Here is a 23,908-nt window from a genome sequence, read left to right on the forward strand (position 1 = left end):
AAGCTGCTTAACAGTTTATTTTTACATTCTGAAGAAATCTGAACAGGAAACCCACTTGTTGGATATGAGCATTATTTGGCCCATTGATGAACTCTTCCAACTCTGCAAGACGGTTTGTTTTAGCCAGTGCAAATATCAATTCTGTCTCCACATAGGACTCACGAGCCTTCTTACGGGCCATCTGCAAGTATTTCACTAGTTCTTCCCAGTTTCCTAAGTATAAAAAAAGAAAATAAATCCAAACACTAATATCCTAACATTTATTTTTTCACTCAAGTAAATGAGAATTGCTGTTAATTTCATTTTTAAGGAAACAATATAGAAAGTAACAAATCTAAACAATGAAATGCATCTAAAATGGCAAAATTCCTATTATATGTCTGTATTATCTCTGACTAAATGAACAGCTGAATTCCTCCCTTTCCTTAAAGTTGTAAAATTAGAACTCGATCAGAATTTTATGACATTTCAAAACAGAAAATTAATCTTCCCGGTCATGGAAAGGGGCACTTGTGGGGAAGAGCACTAGGTGTTATATGGAAACCAACTTGGTAATAAACTATTTAAAAAAAAAAAGAAAGAAAGAAAGAAAGAAAAGTAATCTTCCCTATGGACCTTTGAAAGTTCATAAAACGCACCCTCTCTGTATGTGGACTAAGATGGAGTGGTGTCTTCACAAGTAATCATGCAGTATCTAACGCCTACAGAAATTCATAATAGACCGATGTCCTAATGCTTAGGCTAATCAGAGCTTAGGTACATTTTCTGAGGTCACAAACATATGAAAGAAGTCATACCACTAGTGTTGGCAGCCTGAACAACTTCCATGTAGGATGAAGGATCATCTGCTTTGATGTAAGAATCAATGGCTTCTTTCACCATTCCTTTCTGCAACTGGGCTTTTGCAAGCTGACTCCAGACTGCAGGTTCGTTGCAACGTTCAGCAAACTCATATGCCCGGTCCAAGTTTCCAATATGTTCAATCAAGACCTAGGCAACCAATTTCTAAGTTAGGGTTACAATAGAATGAATCTTGTCACACAGCAATTACATGTAAATGGTTAGGATTTTACTGCTTTTTCTACTGCCCAAGCCATCAATTATGCCAGGCCTAACATATCAATGCATACAATCAAGGGAAGGCATTACCTTCAGTAAATCAACTTAGATAATCTAAAGATCTACCTGCACTGCTGATGTATTGACATCAAATTTCCGGAAAATGGCAAATGCTTCTTCAAACAACTCATTGCAGATGGCGATATTGGCAATATCTGGGGCGTCATAATTATCCAGGCGGTTAATATACTCCATAACACGTGTACGGTCAGCCTTGATTGCAGTGAGGATGAGGAGGTTTTGCAGATTCCTTGTAAGGGAAAAAAAATCGGAGGGGGATGTAGTACTTCAAAAGTTTATTAGTCCTAAAGAATAAACACTACAGCTATGAAGAGTTTTGTTTTTTGGTTTTTTTTTTTTTGGTCTCAATGGCAGGATGAAGAGTATTATGAGAAGAGTAATAATTTAAACAACATTCTCTAATCTTTGTCTTTTTGTCCCTTCTCAGAACTGACTGACCATAACTTAAGACTGAATATGGGGGATGGGGAGGGCATGCCTGGATAGCTCAGTTAGTTAAGTGTTCTGACTATTGGTTTGGGCTCGGATCATGACCTCACAGTCAGCAAGTTCGAGCTCCTCATCAGGCTCCACACTGATGATGTAGAGCCTGCTTGGGATTCTCTCTCTGCCCCTCTCCTGCTTGCTTTCTCTCTCTCAATCTCTCAAAATACAGAAACTTAAAAAAAAAAAAAAGGACTGAATATAAAGCGCCAATGGACCCTACTTATAGCATACCTGTGTTCACTGAATACAGAGTTATCAAGGACAATTTTCTCCAGCAGTTCAATGAGTTCATTAGGAAGGTCTGCAGTCATAAAAGCCTTGACAGTTACTGACACTTCTTCAGGGTCCTGAGTTTCAGACAAGGCTGTCTGTACAACCTACAGAGTACATATAGAGTTAAGAACTAAAAATCAGCGTGGTTATTAAGACATTATCTAATAAGAATAATCTGGCATAGGAAAAATACCTTTACCACACAAAGGTGTTCTCTACACAAATTTACATATACCCATACTATGTGTAATTGCATTCTCCTGAAAAATCACCCTAATTACATAATTTCTTTTTTCCTGATTAAAACATTATCCATAATAACCACTCTCCTTATTATCACTTTAATGGCTACATAGAATTTGACTACATAGATACGGCAATTACTGACTCAGTAATTCCTCCAGTTTTGGCTACTTATGTGGCTCCCAGATTCTTCAATAAATTTATCCAGGAGGCTTTATATCTAACATGGGAATTTTCCTTAGAAATACTTCCTAGGAGAGGAATGAAAAATTAACAGCTTTTCATTTATTCTCTTTCATAGGTATACTTCAACCAGGAGAATTTAAGAACCATTAAAACAACATTCAACTTTTTCACTTTTTTTTTTTTTAACTTTTCAGGGTTTTAAAAAATGTTTCAATTTATGTGTATATTTTTATATATTAGTACCATTTCATTTTATTCTTTTTACTGCCTCTCTCTTAGTAAAATATGATCCATTTACATGTGGGTTTATAATAACAGGAAAAGTTTTATTTATAGTTAAAAAGATGAGCCTTAAGGGGTGCCTGGGTGGCTCAGTTGGCTAAGCATCCTGACTCTTGGTTTTGGCTCAAGTCATGATTTCACAGTGTGCAAGTTCCAGCCTCTCATCAGACTCTGTGCTGACAAGTATTGGATCTGCTTGGGATTTCTCTCTCCCTCTTCTCTCTGCCCCTTCTCCCACTTGCGTACACTCTTTCTCAAGAAAGAAATAAACATTTTCACCTGGTCAATGAGTGGTCTCCTGTAAGGATTGCTTTCCAGCAGCACACTACCCCAGAGTTCTGGGTCCTTGCGGCGCACCAAGTAGCGGGAAAGACTTTTGAAGAGGGAATTCTCATTGCAGACCTAAATAAGATATTAACGGTTAGTTTCATGGTAAAAAGAAAAGATTTTTCATAGACTAACTACTTTAACGGTTATTTCCTTTATATAAATACACCCTATTTGTTTTATTGGGAAAAAATTCATTACTTTTACATATAAACCTGAATAGGTCACAACCAAGTTTTTCTTATTAAAATTCAGTATGTAATCCTGTACTAAAGGAAAAAAATGTTATAAAATGTCATTGACCCAGTCAAATGACAAAACTAGAATAAAACAGACATTACAAGTATTCTATCAGTGTCAAAATGACTGAAGTTGGTCAAGTTGCTCACAGTGTGGTTCTGAAACAGAATATCCTTACTCTTAGAAATACACTGAAGAGATATGCAACTTATTCTCGTAAGTACACACATATACATGTGTAGTATGTATGGTATGTATGTGTGTTTATGTATGAGAGTGTATGAAAACACAGTAACAAAACTACTGGATTAAAATGTTAATAAATGAAGATAGACAATTTACTATTTTGGCCACTTTATAATCACAATTATTGGCAAATAAAGTTTTTAAGGAAAGCACACATCTACAAGAAATGCTCTATATTACGTAAAGCCAAACTCAAAATTCACTAATTTAACATTATGCAACAGGTTTTTAAAATGCAGCCTCCTCTCTATACACATTCAGCTATCAGTACTCACGTTAATAAGTTCCAGATCACACTGGCCACGTTCATAAGCAACACAAGCCAAATGTGGATCTCTCTTCTCACAATACTTTCCAACAACACGACTGTCATAATAAGGATTTTCACGAAGAAATCTCTCTGGGTTGTTATTACTGTCTATGTAGATTTTGGCTAGTGCGTTGTGAGTAGCAGGCTCCTCACAGCCCTCGTGAATTCTGGCCTCTAGCCAAGGCAGAAGCAGTTTCAATCTAGTATTAAAAAAAAAAAAAACAACCACACACACACACACACACACGCACACACACACACAACCACACATGCTGTATTATAAAAAGAGCACACACAACTCTTGACATGCTAACTACAGAAGTATCTTATATGGTATATAATATGCCTTCCCATACGTGATTTTGATTTCTCAACAATTCCATTACAAATGGGGAATTACAATTCAGAGATGATTAAATGATTTGCCCAAGATTTCACAGAAGGTATCTTTAGAGTCTGCTAGACCTATCTGCCACACTACCTAGATAGGATATAGAAAGAAGAGATAGATTCATAGTATTCTTTTTTATACTAGACAAAATATTTAGATATTTAGAAGATGGGAATGTGGTATGATAAAACAGGCCAGATTATCTAAAAGTTCCTTACAATTTTAACATAATTAACAGATATTACCTATAGTCAAAGGGGGCGAACTCTAAATACACAATGGGAAAAAAATCTGGTAGCATTAGGAACTCTAAGTTTAATAATACTGGCAGTCATGTGATCACTCCACCAAGGATCATGGTATCACTTCACTATAGCTTATGTTTCAATGGTCCTGATGACTAACACTCTTTTGGCCATAGTTAATATTACAAGCACCCAGAGGAAAAACAGTAGGCCATATTTTGGCTACCAAATTCATGTAGTCATTTTGAACACATTCCCACTAGGGTAGACACAACTTTTGTATTAAGGCAAAAAAAAAATCAAGATCCTGTAAACACATGCAACCCAAGCAGATATGCCATGGCACATGAAAGAATAAAGATTAGCTAAGGCACATTTAGACTAATGACTCAGATGTGAATCTAGTTTATATCACAACATAACATGTAACTTAAAGGTCAAATTGTCTAACTGTAACTGTCTATTTGCTTGGAATATACAACAAACAAGACTGTTCAGTTATTAGATTTAGGACTCAACTGAAACCTCCTTCCAAATGATAAACTGTTATGACCTACAATCAGTTCAAACTAGGCTCAAGCTTTAAAAATCAGTCTTCTAGATCTCCATTGTACTTACATACAGAATTTTTCTATGTTTGAAATAGTCAAATACAAATTCTTTGAATACCATTATTAGGACACCTATACCAACTCAGGTTAAAATTAAATCCCAGGGGCGCCTGGGTGGCTCAGTTGGTTAAGCGTCTGACTTCGGCTCAGATCATGATCTCATGATCATGTGGGTTTGAGCCCCGGCATCAGGCTCTGTGCTGACAGCTAGCAAGAGCCTGGAGCCTGTCTTCAGATTCTGTGTCTCCCTCTCTCTCTGACCCTCTCCTACTCGTGCTGTCTCTCTCTCTCAAAAATAAATAAAGAACATAAAAAAAATCCCATAGGTTTTCTTGTTATCTTTCAAAGCCAGAGTAATTTCCCACTGTTATATCAACCCACCAACCTCACTTATCTATCACTTTCTAAACACATGAATTCATAAAAATGTCCCAGCTAAAAATAAAGACTTCATGGTATAATAAATTTTAGAAGCACTCATTCTCCTTTGTTGGAAATTCAGGATTCATATCATCACATTAAGGTTCAAATTAAAAGCAGTTTAACCCCAGAGTTATGCAGGAACTCTTTTTTCTCATTATACTTGAGAAAACTAATCAGAGAACTTGTTACTGAAATAGTAGTACTGTACCAAGGTAAAAAGAGGCTTTTTACATAGTTTACATTAAAAACATAGAGTCAATTCACACAGCTGTGATTAAAAACATGTAAATGAGGTCTAGATGACAAAACTATAATGTGTTAGAAAACAGATTTTCTTTCAGCACCTTCAGCTAACTTATCACCTCTAAATTAGGTGTCTCCAGGGAAGTATGATCGACTTTTAATTTATCCCAGTAAAGTAGGTCAAAATGGTACCACACCTGTTTCTTTTTTCAACCTCAGCTACAAGCTCATCAGTAGAGAATTGACCTCTTACAACAAGAATCAAATTTTTAATGACATCTTCAGAGCAATCAACATCAAGCAATCCTCCAATAACCACAGGAAGTCGACTTGGATTCACCTATGGTTTAAAAATAAAAAGTCATTATCTTATTAAAAAGCAAAGCAAAAAGAAGTTTTTAAAAAAATTACACTATATTCCCTCTTTTTAGCTCACCTTTAAAATTCAGTAATAAATTGAGAGTATAAATTTGCAAGTAGTCAGGATAAGTGGCCTGGTTAAATAATTACCTCAGCATTGCTCCACATAAAGCCCAAAGAAGCTACAGTCACAGAATGTCTATAGAAAACTACTTAAAAGGCCTCTATTACAGCAGAACTGCCTTTCTATATCTGGAGTTAGAAGGTGAAGTTTCTAAGATCAGTATTTAAGATGGTTTTAGTGTGCTTTAAAAGTATATGGCCTCCACACGAACACCTCAGGGGCTGGGTCACCAAGTAGTGTGTAGGTGTCACCCAACTTTTTCAACTAGAGCAGTTTGTTCTGTACTTCTACCTGAATGTAAAATTCTAATCTAAATAAGGATTCTGAAGGGAAAAAGTTGAATGCCACTATAGCCAACCACTCCCATTTTGTACAGAGTTTCAAATGGATATGGAGATTTCCAGAGTATAAGAAGTACGATCTACAATAACGTATTTTAAAGTATTACCTACCTTCTGTACGTATATCTCTATGTACTTTTGAAGATTATTTCTATATAAATAGAGCACCAAATCATGGACAAAGTCAAATCGATCACACACAATGATAAGTGGTAACTGATCTGTTAGCTTCGCTTCCTGAAAAAAGAAAAAGAAGCCATATTTGTCTCCTTCTGTGAGCTATGGAATCTATGTAAAACAGGAGAATCTGTTCTACACTGGTAGGAAAGGCTCACATCAACTTGACTCTTCTCTCAAAGAAAGAAATGCCCCAGTAGCTGGTGTATGCTCATCCCAGTTTTACTAAATCCTGACTACACTATACTTAGATTCATAGCAAAATATCAGGTCTTTTCCACATATACCATTTACCAAAGACTAGCAAATTAAGATTTGTGAGCCACCAGTGGCATTTAGGACAGAAAATCATCACATTGCGGACTTTAATAATAACATTTCAACGGAATTGAGTGTTGACTTAAGAACTACAGTTACATTGTCAAAATTATGGCAAAAATGGCTCACAGTTGTTTCAAACTAATGATGATGTTTTTTATCCCTCCCAACTTCCAGTCTATATGGTCAGCCTCTAACACTATTACAATAAAGCCTACGAGGAGCAGCATGATGGTGACAGCCACGAATATACCACATGCTGCTGTGATAAGATTAAAAAAAAAAAGCACACAAAGAAAAAACATCTTTAAATTACCAATTGCTTTTACCATTACAAATACCAAACTATAATCCTACTTACAGATTTACACAGATGTTACAGACAGGTAGGTAAGACCTATACTGGGCATTTACCTGATACATGTCCTGTTACATTCCACAGACATAAGGTACAGCACAAAAAACAACAGTTTCCATCAGGAATTCATTTATACAAAGTGAAACATTCCTCAATAAATGATTCCTCTATGACAGCCTACTAAGCACGTAGAACTAAGCAAGATAGGACTTTCCCCAATGACAGCCACTAAGAACATTTGCAATGTTACAATAAAATGGTTCCTAAGTTTAGCACATATCACTAATCCAATTATAAATAACTGAAGATTAGCCTATGAAGTGATCAGAGAACACCAAACTAAATCTAGGAGTAGGAGAAATCCTGGATAAAAAAGTCAAAATGGCTGTAAATCTGAAGTAGAAGTCCAGCTGCAGATTTTTCACGTTAAGGAAAGTCTAAACCATGTGTTATTTATTTAGAATCATGGAAACTCTGTACTAACAGCTGCTACAATCATTTCTAGACAAAATGTTGGATCTACCTATCCAAAGATTTCAACTGGCCAAGTTTTTCCTACTAAATGAATATCAAAAAAATTAGTAGATCAACACCCTAGTCCTCTTTATTCTCTTTAATAATCACATAAAATATTATATACTTTATTTTACACTTAGAAAATCCATTTGGAAGTAATGCAAGACTACTCAGATGTTCTGTTCTCATGTGTGGATGTTTAAAATTTCTGTTGACAATTATATTGTACTCCCAAAGAAAATGTAAGATTGAAAAAGTAGATAAAAACTAGTTTTTGATTGCCTAAATTTACATGATTTCACACATGAGATTGATGCTATTAATATTTTTAATTATTTACTAAAATAAAAGGTTACCCACTAGCAATTATGGTTAAAGATTTTAAGATTAAAACTGAAATTATATAAACACATTCAGAGGTTTTCTTAAACATTAAGTTATTCACTTAACTAATATTTACTGAGCACCTCCATACCAGACACTCTTCTTATGCACTGCAGCATTCCCTCAAAGAACTTATGTTCTAATGGGGAAAAAACAATGTCTTACAATGTTAAATATTCTAAAGAAAAATAAAGCAGGATATGGGGGAGGGGAGGATGGAACAGGGATAGGTTTTATTTTTAAAAGGGTAAGCTGAGACATCCTTTCTCATGACATTTCATCTGAAATCTGAATGAAGGTAAAAAGATCCTGGTCATGAAGATTTGAGAAAAAAAGTGGAAAAGGGCATAAGCAAAGGTCCTGGGGCAGGAGAGGGTTCAGGGAGTTCCAGGAATAACAAGCAGGCAAGTATGGTTTAAATACAACCAGAAAAGAAAAAAGATACAAAATAAGATTAAAGGTAGCAGGAAGCACATCATGGGTCTGAAAAACAGTTCCATGCTTTCTACGGAGAGCCATAGTTCCACGGGGTTAATGCATGAGCCAAATGATGCCAATGACACCATTTCATCCTGCTCACAGACTACATGAAAGAGAAGTCATCATCTACCAATCTCTGTATATTCCTGGTGGCTAGCATGTAATAGGCACTTCAATGTTCAGAATTATTTTTCTTACCAGAGTTTACATATACCACCAATTCTCATACAGCTAGTACCTCCAAACTGAAGTTTAATAACAGGATACAGCTTGTAGCTATACTGTACAGGTCAATAAGGAAAGTGAGTAAAGGGCCTCCTATGTTCATTCTTACTACTACAGTGAAAGGTTGAAAACAATGTAGCATCTTACTGCTGAGCTCCCATCTCAGACTAAAGAGAAGACACAAGATTTACATCTAACTCAAGCTGGAATTAAAATTCCTTCACAAAGTCAGTAATAACTTAAAACTAAAAAGAAAACCTCCCTGATAGAAAGAGATCATATGTAGGCCGACTCTACCTTACTTCCAAGGCCCACCAACACAGTTTATTAACAAGGGTTATCACCTCAACATCTATGGCATACAAGGTGCTTGACTTGATTAACACAGCTTCTGATCGGAGAAACCAAGGCTGAGACATATTAGTTAATTTGCCTGAGACAACAGATACTTAATGAATAACAGGTAACAACAGAAACAGAATTTGAACCGGGTCTGACTGGTGTAAAAGCCCAAAATTCATATCCATTTCCCTGCTCTACCAGATCTGTACGTAATTCATAGTGTGATGTATGGAAGGGAAGGCCTCTCTCGTTAGGTCTCGGGGGGGCCAAGCAACCTACACTAGCTGTACCATGCCAGGGTCCAGAAGATTTGTTTTTTGAAATTCAAGTCATAATTAAGTGAAAAAGTTAATTAGTTTTGTTTTACACATAAATGATTCAAAAATACAAAACACAATTCTAAAGAAATGGCAACTGAAGCATAACAGTGGAAGCTTACTAACAATAAAAAAAGAAATCAGCTTAAAAATCTGGTAGTATTTTTAAAAAAAGGAAACAGTACCGATACTCAAAGGAAGAAGTGAAATACTATCATGGGTTGTCTAGTCAAGCATAGAGTATCAAATCCTCCTCAGAGGGCTTTTTGAAACCAGAAGACTTGGATTCAAATACATCAGACTAGCCAGGCTACTCAGAATACTCACGATGGCCAAGATATTATAAAGCTATCTCGGGGGGAGTGTTTATCTTTTAATATGAAGTATGGGACAACTTCTACACTTCCACTATCACACTACACTAAAATCTCTAAGGGTCTTAGCTATTTAATCTAAAAGCCAGTAGTGATTCTTCAAAAGAGCAAACAGTTAACTATAGACTATCCAAAATAACAATGTAGGAATAGGAAAAGCCTAAATTTTTTTTTTACTGAATTACAAAATAAACATTTGGTTTTAGTTTCAATGCAAAATGCTTCCAAAAAGCACAAAATACTTAAGAATTTTATAGTCTATGGAATCATTTCACATATATATGTATATATATAATTTAAATGCAAAATATATAAATACATACATTTTAAGGGGTAATCTGAGTGTTCCATACTCTACCTGATTTTCATTGACAACTGCCAATTTTGAAGTTTTATTTTTCTCACAATGAAACTAGTAGGTATGAGAATAAAGCTAAAGTTAAGTAAACATTAAACAAATTCAGCTGTGCTAAAGTAGGTTTTAAAGAGCTAAAAATCTTTAAACCATTACTCCTCACTCCAATATAAGAAGTTATTACTTCCCTATACCTAATAACAAAAAGTGATGGTTTTTCTGTTTGATCTTACCTTCAGTTTAATGAATTATACGTGATTAACTCAGTTTCTAGAAAAAAGCTAATTTGATAAGAGATAAACTGATGTCCTTCAGATAACAGAAGGCTTTGTATATAATAGAAGCTCCTGGAAAGGACACTGAGGGCAAGCAGATCTTAATCTTCAAAAGGGGCATATACAGAATACTAAAATGACATTGAGAATCTCCAACCACTTTTCAAAATTTTTCTTCCAAAATTGAAATGAAAGGAAATTCCTTTGACAAAGTGCTATTTTTTCTTCATTTAAAGAAATGGTGATTCTTTTATTTATTTTTTTAACAAGATGGTCATTCCTAGGTATTATTTACCAATTCCCTTCCCTATTTCAGAAGAAACCACAGAGTATTAAATTTGGAAGAAATAATTCAGCACACAAATTGAGAATGTTAAAACTTCCCCATTTAGGGGAAAAAATTTTTTTTCAAACTATGATGAGACCTGTGTAGAACTGCTGATCTTCAATCCAACCAGAAAGTGAGTGCATTACTCAAAACCACTTACCTTGAGAAAATTCTTGACTCGCTCAGGATCATAACAGTTGCTTTCTCTGCAGATTCTTTCTACTTCTTTGATCTGTCCAGTCTTGCAAGCTGCCTGAATATACTTAAAGTGCACATCTGGGTCCTGACTAAAGTTAACAATGGATCCCAGAAAATAAAAGAGACCTTAAAGAGACAAATAACTGAAATTAAGCATAGATACACCTCTGAGACTGGCAGAACTGAAAAATATTTAAGTAATTAAAAAATATGTCAATTATACCTGTTTTAAAAAATGTTACGCTGAATGGTCCCAAATAAAAATTGGTTGCTCAAAAGGCTCAATTAAGAATACTAATTAATCCAATAATCAGTTCAATAAATGGATTTGTACTTTAATCCCTAAAGAACAGACAATTCAATGTTTTCTAGTAGTTGAGAAATTGGGGCCTACTTGGTATGAAAGCTAATGATCACACCATATTCCCTATGAGAAATTTTAAACGAAGTCCCTTATAGCAGGTTTTTCCTATATGTAGCTAATAGGAAAAATACAAAAGTGGTTTGAAAAGAATTTAATACAGTGCTGTCCAAGAGAACATTCTGCAATGATGATAATGTTCTAAATCTGCACTGTCCAACATAGGAGCCGCTAACCACATGCAGCTTTTAAACACTTGAAATGTGGCTACTGTGACTAAAGATCTAAAATTTTAATTGTATTCAATTTTAATTACTTTATGTGGCTACATGTGACTAGTACCTACTGTACTCGAATGAACAAAATCAATGTACTGCAGAGTTAACTTACGAAAACTAAGAAAACTAGTAGAAATCTCTTTATTCCTTCTGTCTAGAGCATTATGACAAAAAGAAGGAAAAAAAGGTAATTGAGGATCAGACGTTTAGCTAATAAACCTAAGAGTCACCCAACAGTGAGTGATTTAGTACTCAATACAGCATTGATTCTCAAATGAGGTGCTTTCCTTCCCAGGAGACAGGTATCTGGCAATGTGTAAAGACACTTTTGGTGGCCACACCTGGTGCAGCTGATGCTACTGGCATCTAGTGGGAAGAAGCCAGGGATGCTACTAAATATCCTGTAAGCACATGACAACCCACCCTCAAAGCAAATTATCCAGCACAAATTATCGATAGTGCAAAGATGGAGAAAATCTAGTGTATAGTGATAAGTCACAAAATGTCCTCGGGTAGAAACATTTGACATTGTAAGATTCAGACAACATAAGCATGAAATCTTATTATACCTAATCAGTAGTATTTCCATTTTAATACAATTATGACAAAGCTACTACATACATTTGGGTCTTAAAATTCTGCCTTTAATTCATCTATAAAATATTCAAGCAGTCTCATTCACTGCACAACCCTGAACTTGGCACACAAGAGTTGACATTTATTAAATAAACTATCCCGTAAAAATGATCATGCAGAAAGAATTTTCAATAGTCCATGATCATAACAATACCTGTCTTCACTATTTTAGTTAAAAACAACTCAAAGTCTTAATTACCTTCAAAACTCTTGAAAGATTCAAAAAGTTCAATCAGAGATTGAGTTGACAGTTGTTCATGATACTTGGAAGCCACCTGAACACAGATCTGAAGATTCTGACGAATATTGGCAGACAGCATGGCCCTGAGGCATTCTAGGGAGTCTTCTACTGATAAAGACCCAAAGTAATTCACTAACCACTAGAGGACAAAATAAACAGGCAAATAAATAAATAAATAAATAAATAAATGAAATCATATTGAACCTAATGGTGGAATGAAATTTTTTTCAATAAACCAATTAATCATAACAGCTTCTGTTAGGTAAAAGACTGTCATACCTCAGGGTTAAGAAGATGGGTGTGAACAACTGCGCGCTTTATGTCATATAAATCAGTGAAGTGTTCTAATGCACGCTGCAGTAAACCAGCCTTTTCACACAGCTGAGCGATATGAGCTCGGTCATAATGTGTAAACATCTGATTCCCTAGAATAGCGTCTGCAACCTATCAAACCACAAATAGGACAAATTTATTATACATCCCATTTATATTAATAATTCTACATCCAGACTACATAAGATTCAAGAGTCAATTAATAAAGGAGGAGAGTACACTGGCATCTCAGTAGCTTCAAATAGCTTAATCCAAGAAGCTCTAATTAACTACTAAAACAGTGTTAGAAACCTGTCTGAAAAAACAGGAAAAAACATACCTGAGGTGCATGCATAAGGTTCATCTCAAGCAACCGTGTCTGCAAAGGGCCTTCAGATGGGCGATTATTCTTCAGGGCATCAAGTAAGAATGCTGTACACTGCTGAATTAGATTGTATTCCATAAAGACATCCACAATCTAGAAAAAAAAGAATTTAAGCTTGTTTAAGAAAGAACGTTTACAGCTTGCTTTATGATAGTGTTGACAGTGTGTAAATGAAAAGAAATCTCTTTACATATAAAAAATTGCCAGACCAAATCCCAGATTTAAATATTATTTATACAATATCACTTCATAATTTAAGAATAAATTTTTGTCATCTGCAGTTATTTTTAGGTCTGGTAAAAACAAAATATTTCAAGATACTATATTATAGCACAATATAATCAAAACAACAGCTTTAAAACTTTAAACTACTTAAAATACATAATATGAAGGAACCTGTGACTCCTACCTCCTCTACGCATCTCTTCCCTCATTAACAGTAGCAACCATCTTTGTGTTTTATTATCCCTATGCATTTTTCATATTTTTAATACATATACATCCCTAAACAAGATAGTGTTGTTTTGCACATTTTTCTTTTAATTTTTATTTGAGAGAGAGAACACATGTGTGTGTGAGGAGGGGAGAGGGACAGAGAGAGGGAGAGGGAAAAAAAATCCCAAACAAACCCTTGCCTAGCCTGGAGCTCAGTCCCAGGATTCTGGGATCAAGACCTCAGCAAAAATCAAGAGTCAAATGCTTAACCGACTGAGCTACCCAGGCGCCCCTGTTTTGCATGTTTTAAAACCTTATATAGGTGGCATCTTCCTGTCCAGTCTTCTGCAACTTTTGTTTTTGCATTTTTTAATAAGATAATTGAGGTTTATGTGTATAGGTGGACATTCTACTTTCTACAAATTGAAAAGTTAGTAACCCATTTTTCTCCAAAGCTGTTTAAACCCAGACCCCGCCCCCCCCATTCCCTATTTAAATCACCTTCTACGGAAAACATTTTAATGCCTTTTTACCTGGGTGATATCAGCAAGTGGTTCTTCATCCTGAACTAACATTTGAGCAAACTGCTGTCCTTGATCTGGACTGATACGCATGACATTTCTCAGCAAAAATATCCAGTCTGGAGTATATCCAACCTACAAAGAGACAAAAATTTGCAATTCTGCTGCAAAATTTCGTTTTTATATCATTTAAAGGCTTTTCCTACAACGGAATTTTGCAACTATAGAACTACTGGTGAAAAGTACAAAGTCAGTTTTAACTTAGACTGCTAAATTTGAGTCTGGTTTGTTTCTATTAGGCAAAGAAACACCTTGGTGGTAACATATCTGAATGGATAGCTATAAATTTTTATCACTGACTTACTTACTTTCAATGAATGATCATTTCAAAGTTTGTTCTAACAGGTTAAACATGCCCCTGACATGTTAAATTCTGAAAACCCAAGCAAGAGTACCTCTATTTTTTTAAAAAACCATTTTTTTAAAGTAATCTCTCCACCCAGCATGGGGCTTGAACTCTAAACCCCTCAATCAGAACTGCCTTATCTATCTACTAAGCCACCCAGGTGCCCCAGTGTCTCCATTTTTGAATAAGCATAATTCTGTATGTGAGAACTAAAATAGAATTACTATTTCAAGTAATTCTAAATTTAAAGAAATTCACTATTAAAGTCACTGACAGTTCCTAAAGGCTAATTTCTCAATGTTTTGATGATATTTTAGAGAATCTGTTTCATTGACTCACTTTTTTAGCATATAAAACAATCTTCTGGACTTGACCTGTTTCTGCAAAGCACTGAATTACTTTATTTGGGACATTAGCCCTCAGGTACACACTAAGTGCCAATGTAGGGTCCACAGATTTCACAAGGTCACCCAGTTCTTCAGAACATTCCAGCTGTTCAAAGGAAAAAGAGATTGTTTAGTAATCCATGAGTTTATAAGTGAGTAGTTGATACCACTTCTACTATAAAGTATAACTAATATGACATGCACTTACTCAATTATCCCAGGACAAATTATAAATATGCAAGGGTTGTGGTTAGTAAAGACTCTTGACCTTGTATTCACAAGACTGTCTCAGCAGAATTCTCCACACACCCTACTTAAGGATAAAAAGCCCACCAAAACGTCATGCTTATAGATGCTACAACTACTTTGCTAGAAAGTTAAGCACTTAAAAGCAGAATCCCATACTTGTATTAAGAATATTATATTCAGATTATCAGACTCACATGATCCCAATTTTCCAAAAATAATGTAACTTTTAGTGTTATGTTACTAAATGAAAATTTAGTATTTAAAGAGCCCGATGAGGCTTACCATAAGGATCCTTCTTAAAATTACAATATAATCTGTATGCCTAAAAAATCTAAGCTCCATTATCATTTTGACTTTGGGATTTAAGATTGTAAAGTAGGATATACTAATTTTACAAGGTCAAAGCAATAAAAACTTTATAATTTTCGGGTGGCATACAACCAGATACCCTCTTTTGTGCTATTCAAGGCTGAGTCAGTCAGCTCCCAATCTGGAAAACAGCTTCCCTAAGAGGTCTGCTTTACATACTAGAGTTGATTTTCTACTTTTAATAGTAATGTTAGAGAATAGTGTTTATCACTGACAAGTAAGTTCTACCAGAGCCTATACCTCTTAACTGAATGTGCTAATGTAAAGTTGACCAGCGTCCCTTTGACCATAAGTGGATCCCATAGGACCACTGAAAAAAAGGTAATGATACCCCAGAAAAAGCTTTCACAAGGCTCTATAGGTCAACTCAGTTACTTTGGTTGTTCCGTGCTCCTCCCTTATCTTAAACAATTAAGATGGATCTCAAACACTCACTAATATGGCTAGTAACTAACTATTCTTCAGCAGAGACTCCAAGCATCCCAACTCTGAAGTACTATTCTTTAGTATCCTATAAGATTGCCAGAAGCTGGGTAAAGAAACAAGGGCTAAGAATGACTAATGTAAAAATATTATCAATATACATTAAAGCTGAAAGGTATAACAACATTAAAAGTTACTCATTACTCAAGAGTACTTAAACAGTACCACCTTAGTTCTCGACAGTAGCATAAGAGAGGGCAGTTTAATATTGCTATTTTGTGAAAAAAGGTATGGTGATATGAAAGGAATAATGCCACCAACACAATGTCTAAATCTGTTAGTTGCCTACAAGTAAGCAACGTTCCCCATAATGTGCTCTAGGAGACAGTACCATTAGAGGCTCTGTATAAAAAGAAACTAGTAAGTACTGAGTAAATATAAAAAGCATAGGGAAATCCTACAGTAAAGAAAGCTGGTCAACAACAGATTTTAAAAGTATGTTCACATTTTTAAAAATTTCAGAAGGTAGTTAAATATTTTTTTCCATGTAATGCCAATTAACTTTCTTTGAAATCACTTTGGGAATCTCAACCACTGCTAATTAGATAGGCCTGAGGTCTTCATATCAGTGATCCAATATTTTATGTATTTTCCTTGTACATCCACCCATGGTTACTAGCAGCAAATACAACAATTTTGATGATATTTGGGATGTTCTAAAAACATATTATATATGGCATTTAGTATGGATGAAACTACTGGACATTTCAAGTGTGGAATGTGAGAGACGAAAACATATTCTTATATCCAAGAGTGTTACATATGTTGACAAATACAAATGTATACTGAAGTAGGCCTCTCTCACTATACTCTTCCTAAAGGAAAAGGATAGCAATCTGTTTCCAGGTTAGTAGTTTTAAGCACCAAGCAAGAATTCTGGATTCCATTAAAAAAAACTAAATAAAGATACCCTATCTCAACATGCCACAAAAAAATGTATTTTCAAAAGGTAGTTAAGTTTATGCATCGCATGCAATGTCTGTCCTTGTTCTAATACTTCAAGCAGTAAATAATGGACATTTTGGTGCAGCCTAAATGTTTTTAATTGGCTACTATGGCATTTAATGCAATCAAAGCAAATATGTTGACATAAGTTAACGTACCTTATCTTCTTTTAACCATTTCTCCAAAAGCTGTTTCCGCCCTTGCTGAAGTACAGGCCTACACAGTTCTAAGGATTCATATTTGTTTAGTTGGCCCTGGTCCAAGAGAATTCCAAAGTATTGCAGTAAAGGAGAAGTTTGACCCGGCTGGGCTGGGACACTCTGGAACCGACGGATAGTGTCTGGAGTACGAAGGATTCCCTTTAAGAAAGAGAAATGTTAAAGACTCTTCTTAAAAAAGTGATCCAACATCACATTAATAACTCCAAAGATATCTTGTGTCAATCTTAAATGCATGATTTCATCTACCAATTACAAATTTCAAATCCTCAATATGAATGGTAAAGATTCAGTAAATGTCACACCTCTGGTTCAAGGTTATAAGATTATTCAGAATTAGAAATCTATCAATTACAATGCCAACCAATGTATAACAGAACAGCATAATCATAAAGTAGTAATAGCTAGTTACTGTTCTAGGTTTTCATTTGAGTGCAAATTTCATAATGCTGATTGATCAGGGTCTAAGGTGTTAAGACAGTCCAACATAATACAAAACTGGTAAGAAAAATAAATAAACTCAGCTAAACTTCAGATAAATCTTACTAACACACTCTACTTACTTTTCAAATCTTAGACATAAAATCAGTAGCTTAACATTGATGTTGTAACTAAGATCAGTGTTGTAACTAAGTAACTGAACATTATCACATCTGTGTAAATCATAGCTTGCTAGACCTACATATCCTTCACACATGTGAGTTTTAAAAAGCTAACCAAATCTAAAGGCACTGACATGCAACTCATACAGGACTAAAGGAAATGCAAGCTAAAAAAGATTAATTTCTCTGTGGAGAACTGGCTCCACTCCGAACAGTATTAGAAATAGAACATATTAAGATTAATCCAATCATGGCAACTTCATCTTCGTAACTATTTACCTTTGGTGCATTAGCAGCTACCTTTGCTGCTTCTGAGTAATTTCCCTGGGCAAAAAGAGCATTAAATTTCCGGGCAAAGAGTTCTTCAGCACCAGCGAGGTTATTACGTACAGCCATTCTCAGAGCCAAATCAGGATTTTGTAGGACATTGGTGATATAAGGAATTATGTTTTCTTCTTCCACACATACTGACAGAACCTGAAATTTAAAGATTAATGAATAGCTGCAATGTATTCAAATGGATATCAATGATACCAAATCTGCTTAGAGCTGTTTATACTGAGTCATAAGGTAATGAAATTGTGACAGTTGCTTTCTTATTGCCATAAAAAATTTCTAAAAAAATTTTTAAGAAAAAAAAAAAGAGGCCACGAGAGAGAAGACTGAAGCATTGCTAACCAGTTAGGGATTCCTAAAATATGTCCATTCTGTAGAACAAATAATTCCCTATTTCATACTATCTTCATATTGTCCAAACAAATTGCTTTGCTACCGTCTATTCATTCTTAACATGGTTAATACTAAAAGCTCCCATTTAGTTGAGCTCTGAAAACAACTCTCCATTTTATCAATTCTTTTTTTTTTAATTTTCTTTTTAATGTTTTATTTATTTTTTGATAGAGAGAGAGAGAGATAGAGCATGAGAGGGGGAGGGGCAGAGAGAGAGAGAAGGAGACACAGACATGGAAGCAGGCTCCAGGCTCTGAGCTAGCTGTCAGCACAGAGCCTGACGCGGGGCTCCAACCCATGAACATGAGATCTGACCTGAGCCGAAGTCGGAGGCTTAACCGACTGAGCCACCCAGGTGCCCCTTTGTTTATCAATTCTTGAGAGACAGTCTTGACAACCTCCAGGGCTCTGAAAAAGCTATGAAATCTAAATGAAATCTAGGGCTCAGCTGGAAGAAGTTTAAGATATATTCCTTTTAACTTCAGGATTTTTTTAAACAAGGATTTTTAGTAATTTTCTTTAATTACATTTACATTCCTAGAGGCCAGATTATATAACAATGAGGTGAAAGATCACTGAATCTTTAAGCACCTATTGTAATGCAAGGCATACAGCAGGTGCTTAATAAATGTGACAACAATAAAGAGCATTTTCTATTGCTTCTATTTGGGGAAGCAATCCTTAGTCCTCCTAAAATGTCACTGTCACAGAATCCTGCCCTATTTGCCTAAGATCTAAACTAATATCAGTTGACATGAGAAAGAGAATCTTCCCTTCACTATGTACATATCCGTTCCTCTCCCCAACATCAGAGCTGGTTATATACCTCAGCTTATACACTACTTATACTACCCCAATAGCACTTCTCCTACAACAATTTCTAGTCTGTTTCTCAGTCACTATTCCACATAAGGACAGGGATGTTTCTTTCCTAGCTGCATTATTAGTACCAGACAGTGTTTTGCCCAAAATAAATGCTTAATATTTGTTAAATAAATGAAAATGTGAATTTTTTGTTCCAGAACTAACAAGAATAAAAATATAATCTGAGAACTCAATAATCAAATAGACAGGAAACAGTATACCCTCACTGTTCTGTTTCCTTTTGAGAAAACTGAAGAAATTTTAACTTCCAAAATGTTTTCCCTTCTACGGGTCAGATCCCCCCGCCCCATCCCCAAAGCTTTGGCTATCCTGTATCTGCCCCATGCCATTCTACTACAAATTAAGACATTAAAGGAAGAAATTACTCTCTTTACAATTTTTGCATTCTGGACCCTTTTCATACTTAGCTCCTAGGAAAAGTAAGGAAGATGAATGAATCTAGTTCCAACTACACTGTCTGAAGCTTCCTACTAATTGCTACACCTTTGTCCTCCCCAGACACCAAATCCATAGTTTCATCTTGATCCTATTTTTAGACTATTCTAGCAGAATTCCAGCAACCAATACTTAAGATCTACAAGGGACAGAGAAGGTTGTTCTACCTTCTGAAGTACCCACTCAAAAAAAAAAAAAAAAGAAAAAGAAAAAAGAAAAAAAAGAAAGAAAAAAGAAAGAAAGAAAAAAAAGAAGGGGCACCTGAATTCCGAATTCAGCTCATGTCATGATCTCACTATTTGTGGGTTCAAGCCCCATGTTGGGCTCCATGCTCATAGCTCAGAGCCTGGAGCCTGCTTCGGATTCTGTCTCCCTCTCTCTCTGCCCCTCCCCAACTCATGCTCTCTCTCTCAAAAATAAACATTAAAAAATTAAAAAACAATAAAGTGCCCACTCAGTTCTACCAACTGAGCTATCAGTTCTTGATAGCTTTTCATTTTCAAACCAATACAAACCACGACTTCATTCCTTAGAAAGGATGCCCAACAGTTACTGGCTTTGATCAAAGAGCAGAGGAAATGTCCTAACATTACTATAAACACTCATCTCCCTACTCAGAGCAACTGGTACAGAAAATTTGTTGGGGAAGGTGATCAGTAACTTCTTAAAATCAGAGTTATGAAAACCAAATACAAGTGATGACATATTTCCAGATACCTTATTCTAAACATTGTCTTAAAGTCATCAGCACAGTGGCAGAAATAAAAAAGTCTTTGGCTTAACAACTTCATGATTATTAAATTATCACTAACCTAGTTCACCAAAAGGCCAATGCATTCTTGATTTTTCCAAGAGAGTCCCATACAACTGAGTAAATGAAAGCTACTGAATTTTTAAAGTTGTTTTAGTGCCAAGACAGTGATTGGTGTAGAAATCTAATTAAACACAGAAAAATGCAAAAAAAAAAACCAAAAAAAACAACACAAAAAACCCCAACATAGAAAAATGCTTTCCTTAATGAAGAATAGTGACTGAAGCAGTTTAACAAGCAATTGTAATCAATTCACTGTGATACATTCGATGAGGAGAGATACCTAAAGTCTAGAGGAATAAAGCAGGAGCACCTACCCAGGTGTGGAGAGGACATAGGGAATGATAGGTAAAGACTCCCTTTCTCTATAGTATTTGACTCTTTACATACATATATTATCTACTTCCTTTGCTTACTATCTGGGAAAAATACCAATTTAAGGAAAACTAGCAAAGGCAAGGCCAATAATAGCATTGCATTCAAAATTTTAACCGTTTTTTAGAAAATAAGATACTTCCTGGTAGAACATTAAAATACTAAGGAAAGAGAAAAAGGGTCACTTGTGAGGTGCTATGAAGACGTCTGTTCCAACGTGACAATTTTGAAACAACTAGTATTTCCCCTATCTAATTGGAAAACTTTCCAGGTACCCCACAATAGCTACTGTAACATATCACCTTCCAACATTAATTATTTAATAATAATTAGAATTAGGGAAAGAGATGTAGAGAGAATTCATTTACCAAAAGTTGATTATCTGTTTTAGCAATCAAAGGAAGAAAAAAACCCATATTTGAAAAAAAAAAAAAAAAGTACACAGACTGTCAAATGTGACCCTAAAAGTTTCTTTGTATGGAGAGTCATTTCTTTTGACAATAAAGACAGACAAACACAATCCTAAGCGCCTATATGTCAAATAGGTTCTTTCTCTGAGACAGGATCAAAGAGACTTTTTATCACATGCTTCTGTTTTTACACACACACACACACACACACACACACACACACACTTTTCTGACATTGAAACCACATTTGCTTTTTGGGAAAAAGAAAAGCTAACAGCAGTGTTATTTTATCACTTAATTTAAGTTTCAAGGTTTCCTTACTTGTCCCTTTCTGTTTACTCCAATTATTCCAGCTGTGGCTTCATGAGGTGCAGTAACAAAGATTGTTTCTCCACTGATTCTGTTCATGTAGATACAGGTGCCAGTCTCAAGATCATAGAGGTGGATATAACCATACTTAGTAATCAAGAACACTACATCATGCTTCTCACTGATCTGTACAAAAAAATCAACACTTCAGTAAAATCATGAATCTATAAAGAAAAAAATTTACTCTAATTCCACTTTAGAGATGATAAATTCTAGAAAAGGTTAACATATATGGTTCCTCCTTTTTACAACACATTAATATCCCAAGCTCTTACTATAAACAGAGTATGAATAAAATGTATAAAAGAGAAAATATAATTTTGAACTTATTATAACTCAGTTTATGTATTACATGAACGTTAAGATTTCTTTGCATAGTTTTACTAATCAACTTTATTATTAAATAAAAGATATTCTTCTAAACACTATTAATTTTTACTGTGAGTAGTAGTCTGGGATTAGTTTTGTTATGAGGAGAGATTTTAAAAGTCCATTTGTTTTACTTAAAATACCTGCATTGCAACAGGAAAGTCATTTTGTGCTTCTGGAGGAAAGAAAACATCCACTGCCTTCTTTGGAAAAGGCTGATTCCCTGTAGGTGGTGTGCCAACTTCAATGATATGTAACTGTTCACAAGAAAATAAAATTGGTATAAATTTAGATCATTTAGCAGTTGATTGCAGCAGCTTTATTTGTAGCCCCAGACTGGAAACAACCCAAATGTCCTAAAATAGGCAAATATTAAAGTACGGTACAAACATGGAATACTCTTGAGTAAAAAAAATAAAAAATAAAAAAAAAAAAGGTCTCTGGACATTATGCCAAGTGATATAAAATGTGATCTCAAAAGGTCACAAGCTATACAGTTGTATTTATATAGCATTCTTGAAGTTACATAGTATACAAACAGAGAGTAAATTAGTACAGAGAGTAAATCTGTCAGGTGTTACTGATGTGGGGGGAGAAGGGCGTTGAGTGGGTATGACTAAAAAGGGGTAACAGAAGGAAGATATCATGAATCTACTTCTATTAAATGACACAGAATAAAACAATTGTACCAAGGTCAACTTCTACTTTTTCTCTGTAAGATGTAACCAAAAACTAAGTAGTGAACATAGGCATCTCTCTGTACTGTCCTTGTAACTTCCTAGGGATATGTATTATTTCAAGATAAAAACTTTAAAAGTTAAACAGAGGGATCATATCTCAATCTACCTTATATTAAGAACACAGAATGGTTATATATTACCCACAAAGGTACTTGCTCATGGCTTTCAATTATAATTCAGTATTTCCAAACAGAATTCTAACTTGTTAAATTCTTCTCTGCCTATACATCTACTCTAACACAGATGGAAAGCATACACCTAAGCTGTCTCTCTACTCACATATACCTCATGGATTAGAATATTTTGGTTTAAAATATCTGATGCTGTACATTAGTCAGGCAAAAGAAAGTAAATAATCTCAATAAAAGAGTATTATATATTTAGCTCAGTCATGTCAAGAATGGACTCAAAAAACAATATGGCTCCCAAGATATATGCCATATGAAACTTGTAGGGTCTCATCCTTAATTAGGATAACTAGCTATATTGAAAATAACTGGGTCTTCCTTCAAAAGCCATAGCAGACTATAGGCTGAGGAACCTATAAACAGGTTTTCAGATACTAGAAAAATGACAAAGTTTTTTTCAGTCGGACTTTTCTAAAAAAATGTCTCAGCCTATGTCTTAAGGATAAGATCTGATTTCTAACACTTATGTGTCTTTTTGTTAAACTGTATCAATTGAGACCTAAAAACCAATGTTTTCTATCCTTGTCATATTGAAAGGATGGTTGGATCACTCCTTAGTTCAGGGATTCTTACTCTGCAATTTTAGGCAGAATTTTAACTCTCTGTGCAGATGTTTCCTCTCTGCAGAGACTACAGATTTCAAGCAATCTCT

General features: G+C 35.0%; 1 protein-coding gene across 2 annotated transcripts in view; it reads right to left on the bottom strand.

The window, feature by feature from the left end:
* The window catches only part of CLTC (clathrin heavy chain), a 65,194-nt gene that overhangs the window by 11,914 nt on the left and 29,372 nt on the right, over positions 1–23,908 (bottom strand). For both annotated transcript variants that reach the window (XM_029926714.1, XM_029926715.1), the window contains exons 5-22: positions 22,472–22,585; positions 21,912–22,085; positions 18,225–18,422; positions 17,284–17,484; positions 15,033–15,185; positions 14,300–14,422; positions 13,287–13,424; positions 12,914–13,078; positions 12,593–12,773; positions 11,081–11,244; positions 6,583–6,708; positions 5,844–5,986; positions 3,699–3,933; positions 2,890–3,012; positions 1,858–2,003; positions 1,186–1,369; positions 798–990; positions 56–213 (exon numbers count right to left, since the gene is read on the bottom strand). In XM_029926714.1, coding sequence (XP_029782574.1) covers positions 56–213; positions 798–990; positions 1,186–1,369; positions 1,858–2,003; positions 2,890–3,012; positions 3,699–3,933; positions 5,844–5,986; positions 6,583–6,708; positions 11,081–11,244; positions 12,593–12,773; positions 12,914–13,078; positions 13,287–13,424; positions 14,300–14,422; positions 15,033–15,185; positions 17,284–17,484; positions 18,225–18,422; positions 21,912–22,085; positions 22,472–22,585 — 2,919 coding nt within the window. The remainder of the gene's footprint in view (positions 1–55; positions 214–797; positions 991–1,185; positions 1,370–1,857; positions 2,004–2,889; positions 3,013–3,698; positions 3,934–5,843; positions 5,987–6,582; positions 6,709–11,080; positions 11,245–12,592; positions 12,774–12,913; positions 13,079–13,286; positions 13,425–14,299; positions 14,423–15,032; positions 15,186–17,283; positions 17,485–18,224; positions 18,423–21,911; positions 22,086–22,471; positions 22,586–23,908) is intronic.

The sequence above is a fragment of the Suricata suricatta genome, chromosome 17 (genome assembly GCF_006229205.1).
Source record: "Suricata suricatta isolate VVHF042 chromosome 17, meerkat_22Aug2017_6uvM2_HiC, whole genome shotgun sequence".
Lineage (NCBI taxonomy): Eukaryota > Metazoa > Chordata > Mammalia > Carnivora > Herpestidae > Suricata > Suricata suricatta.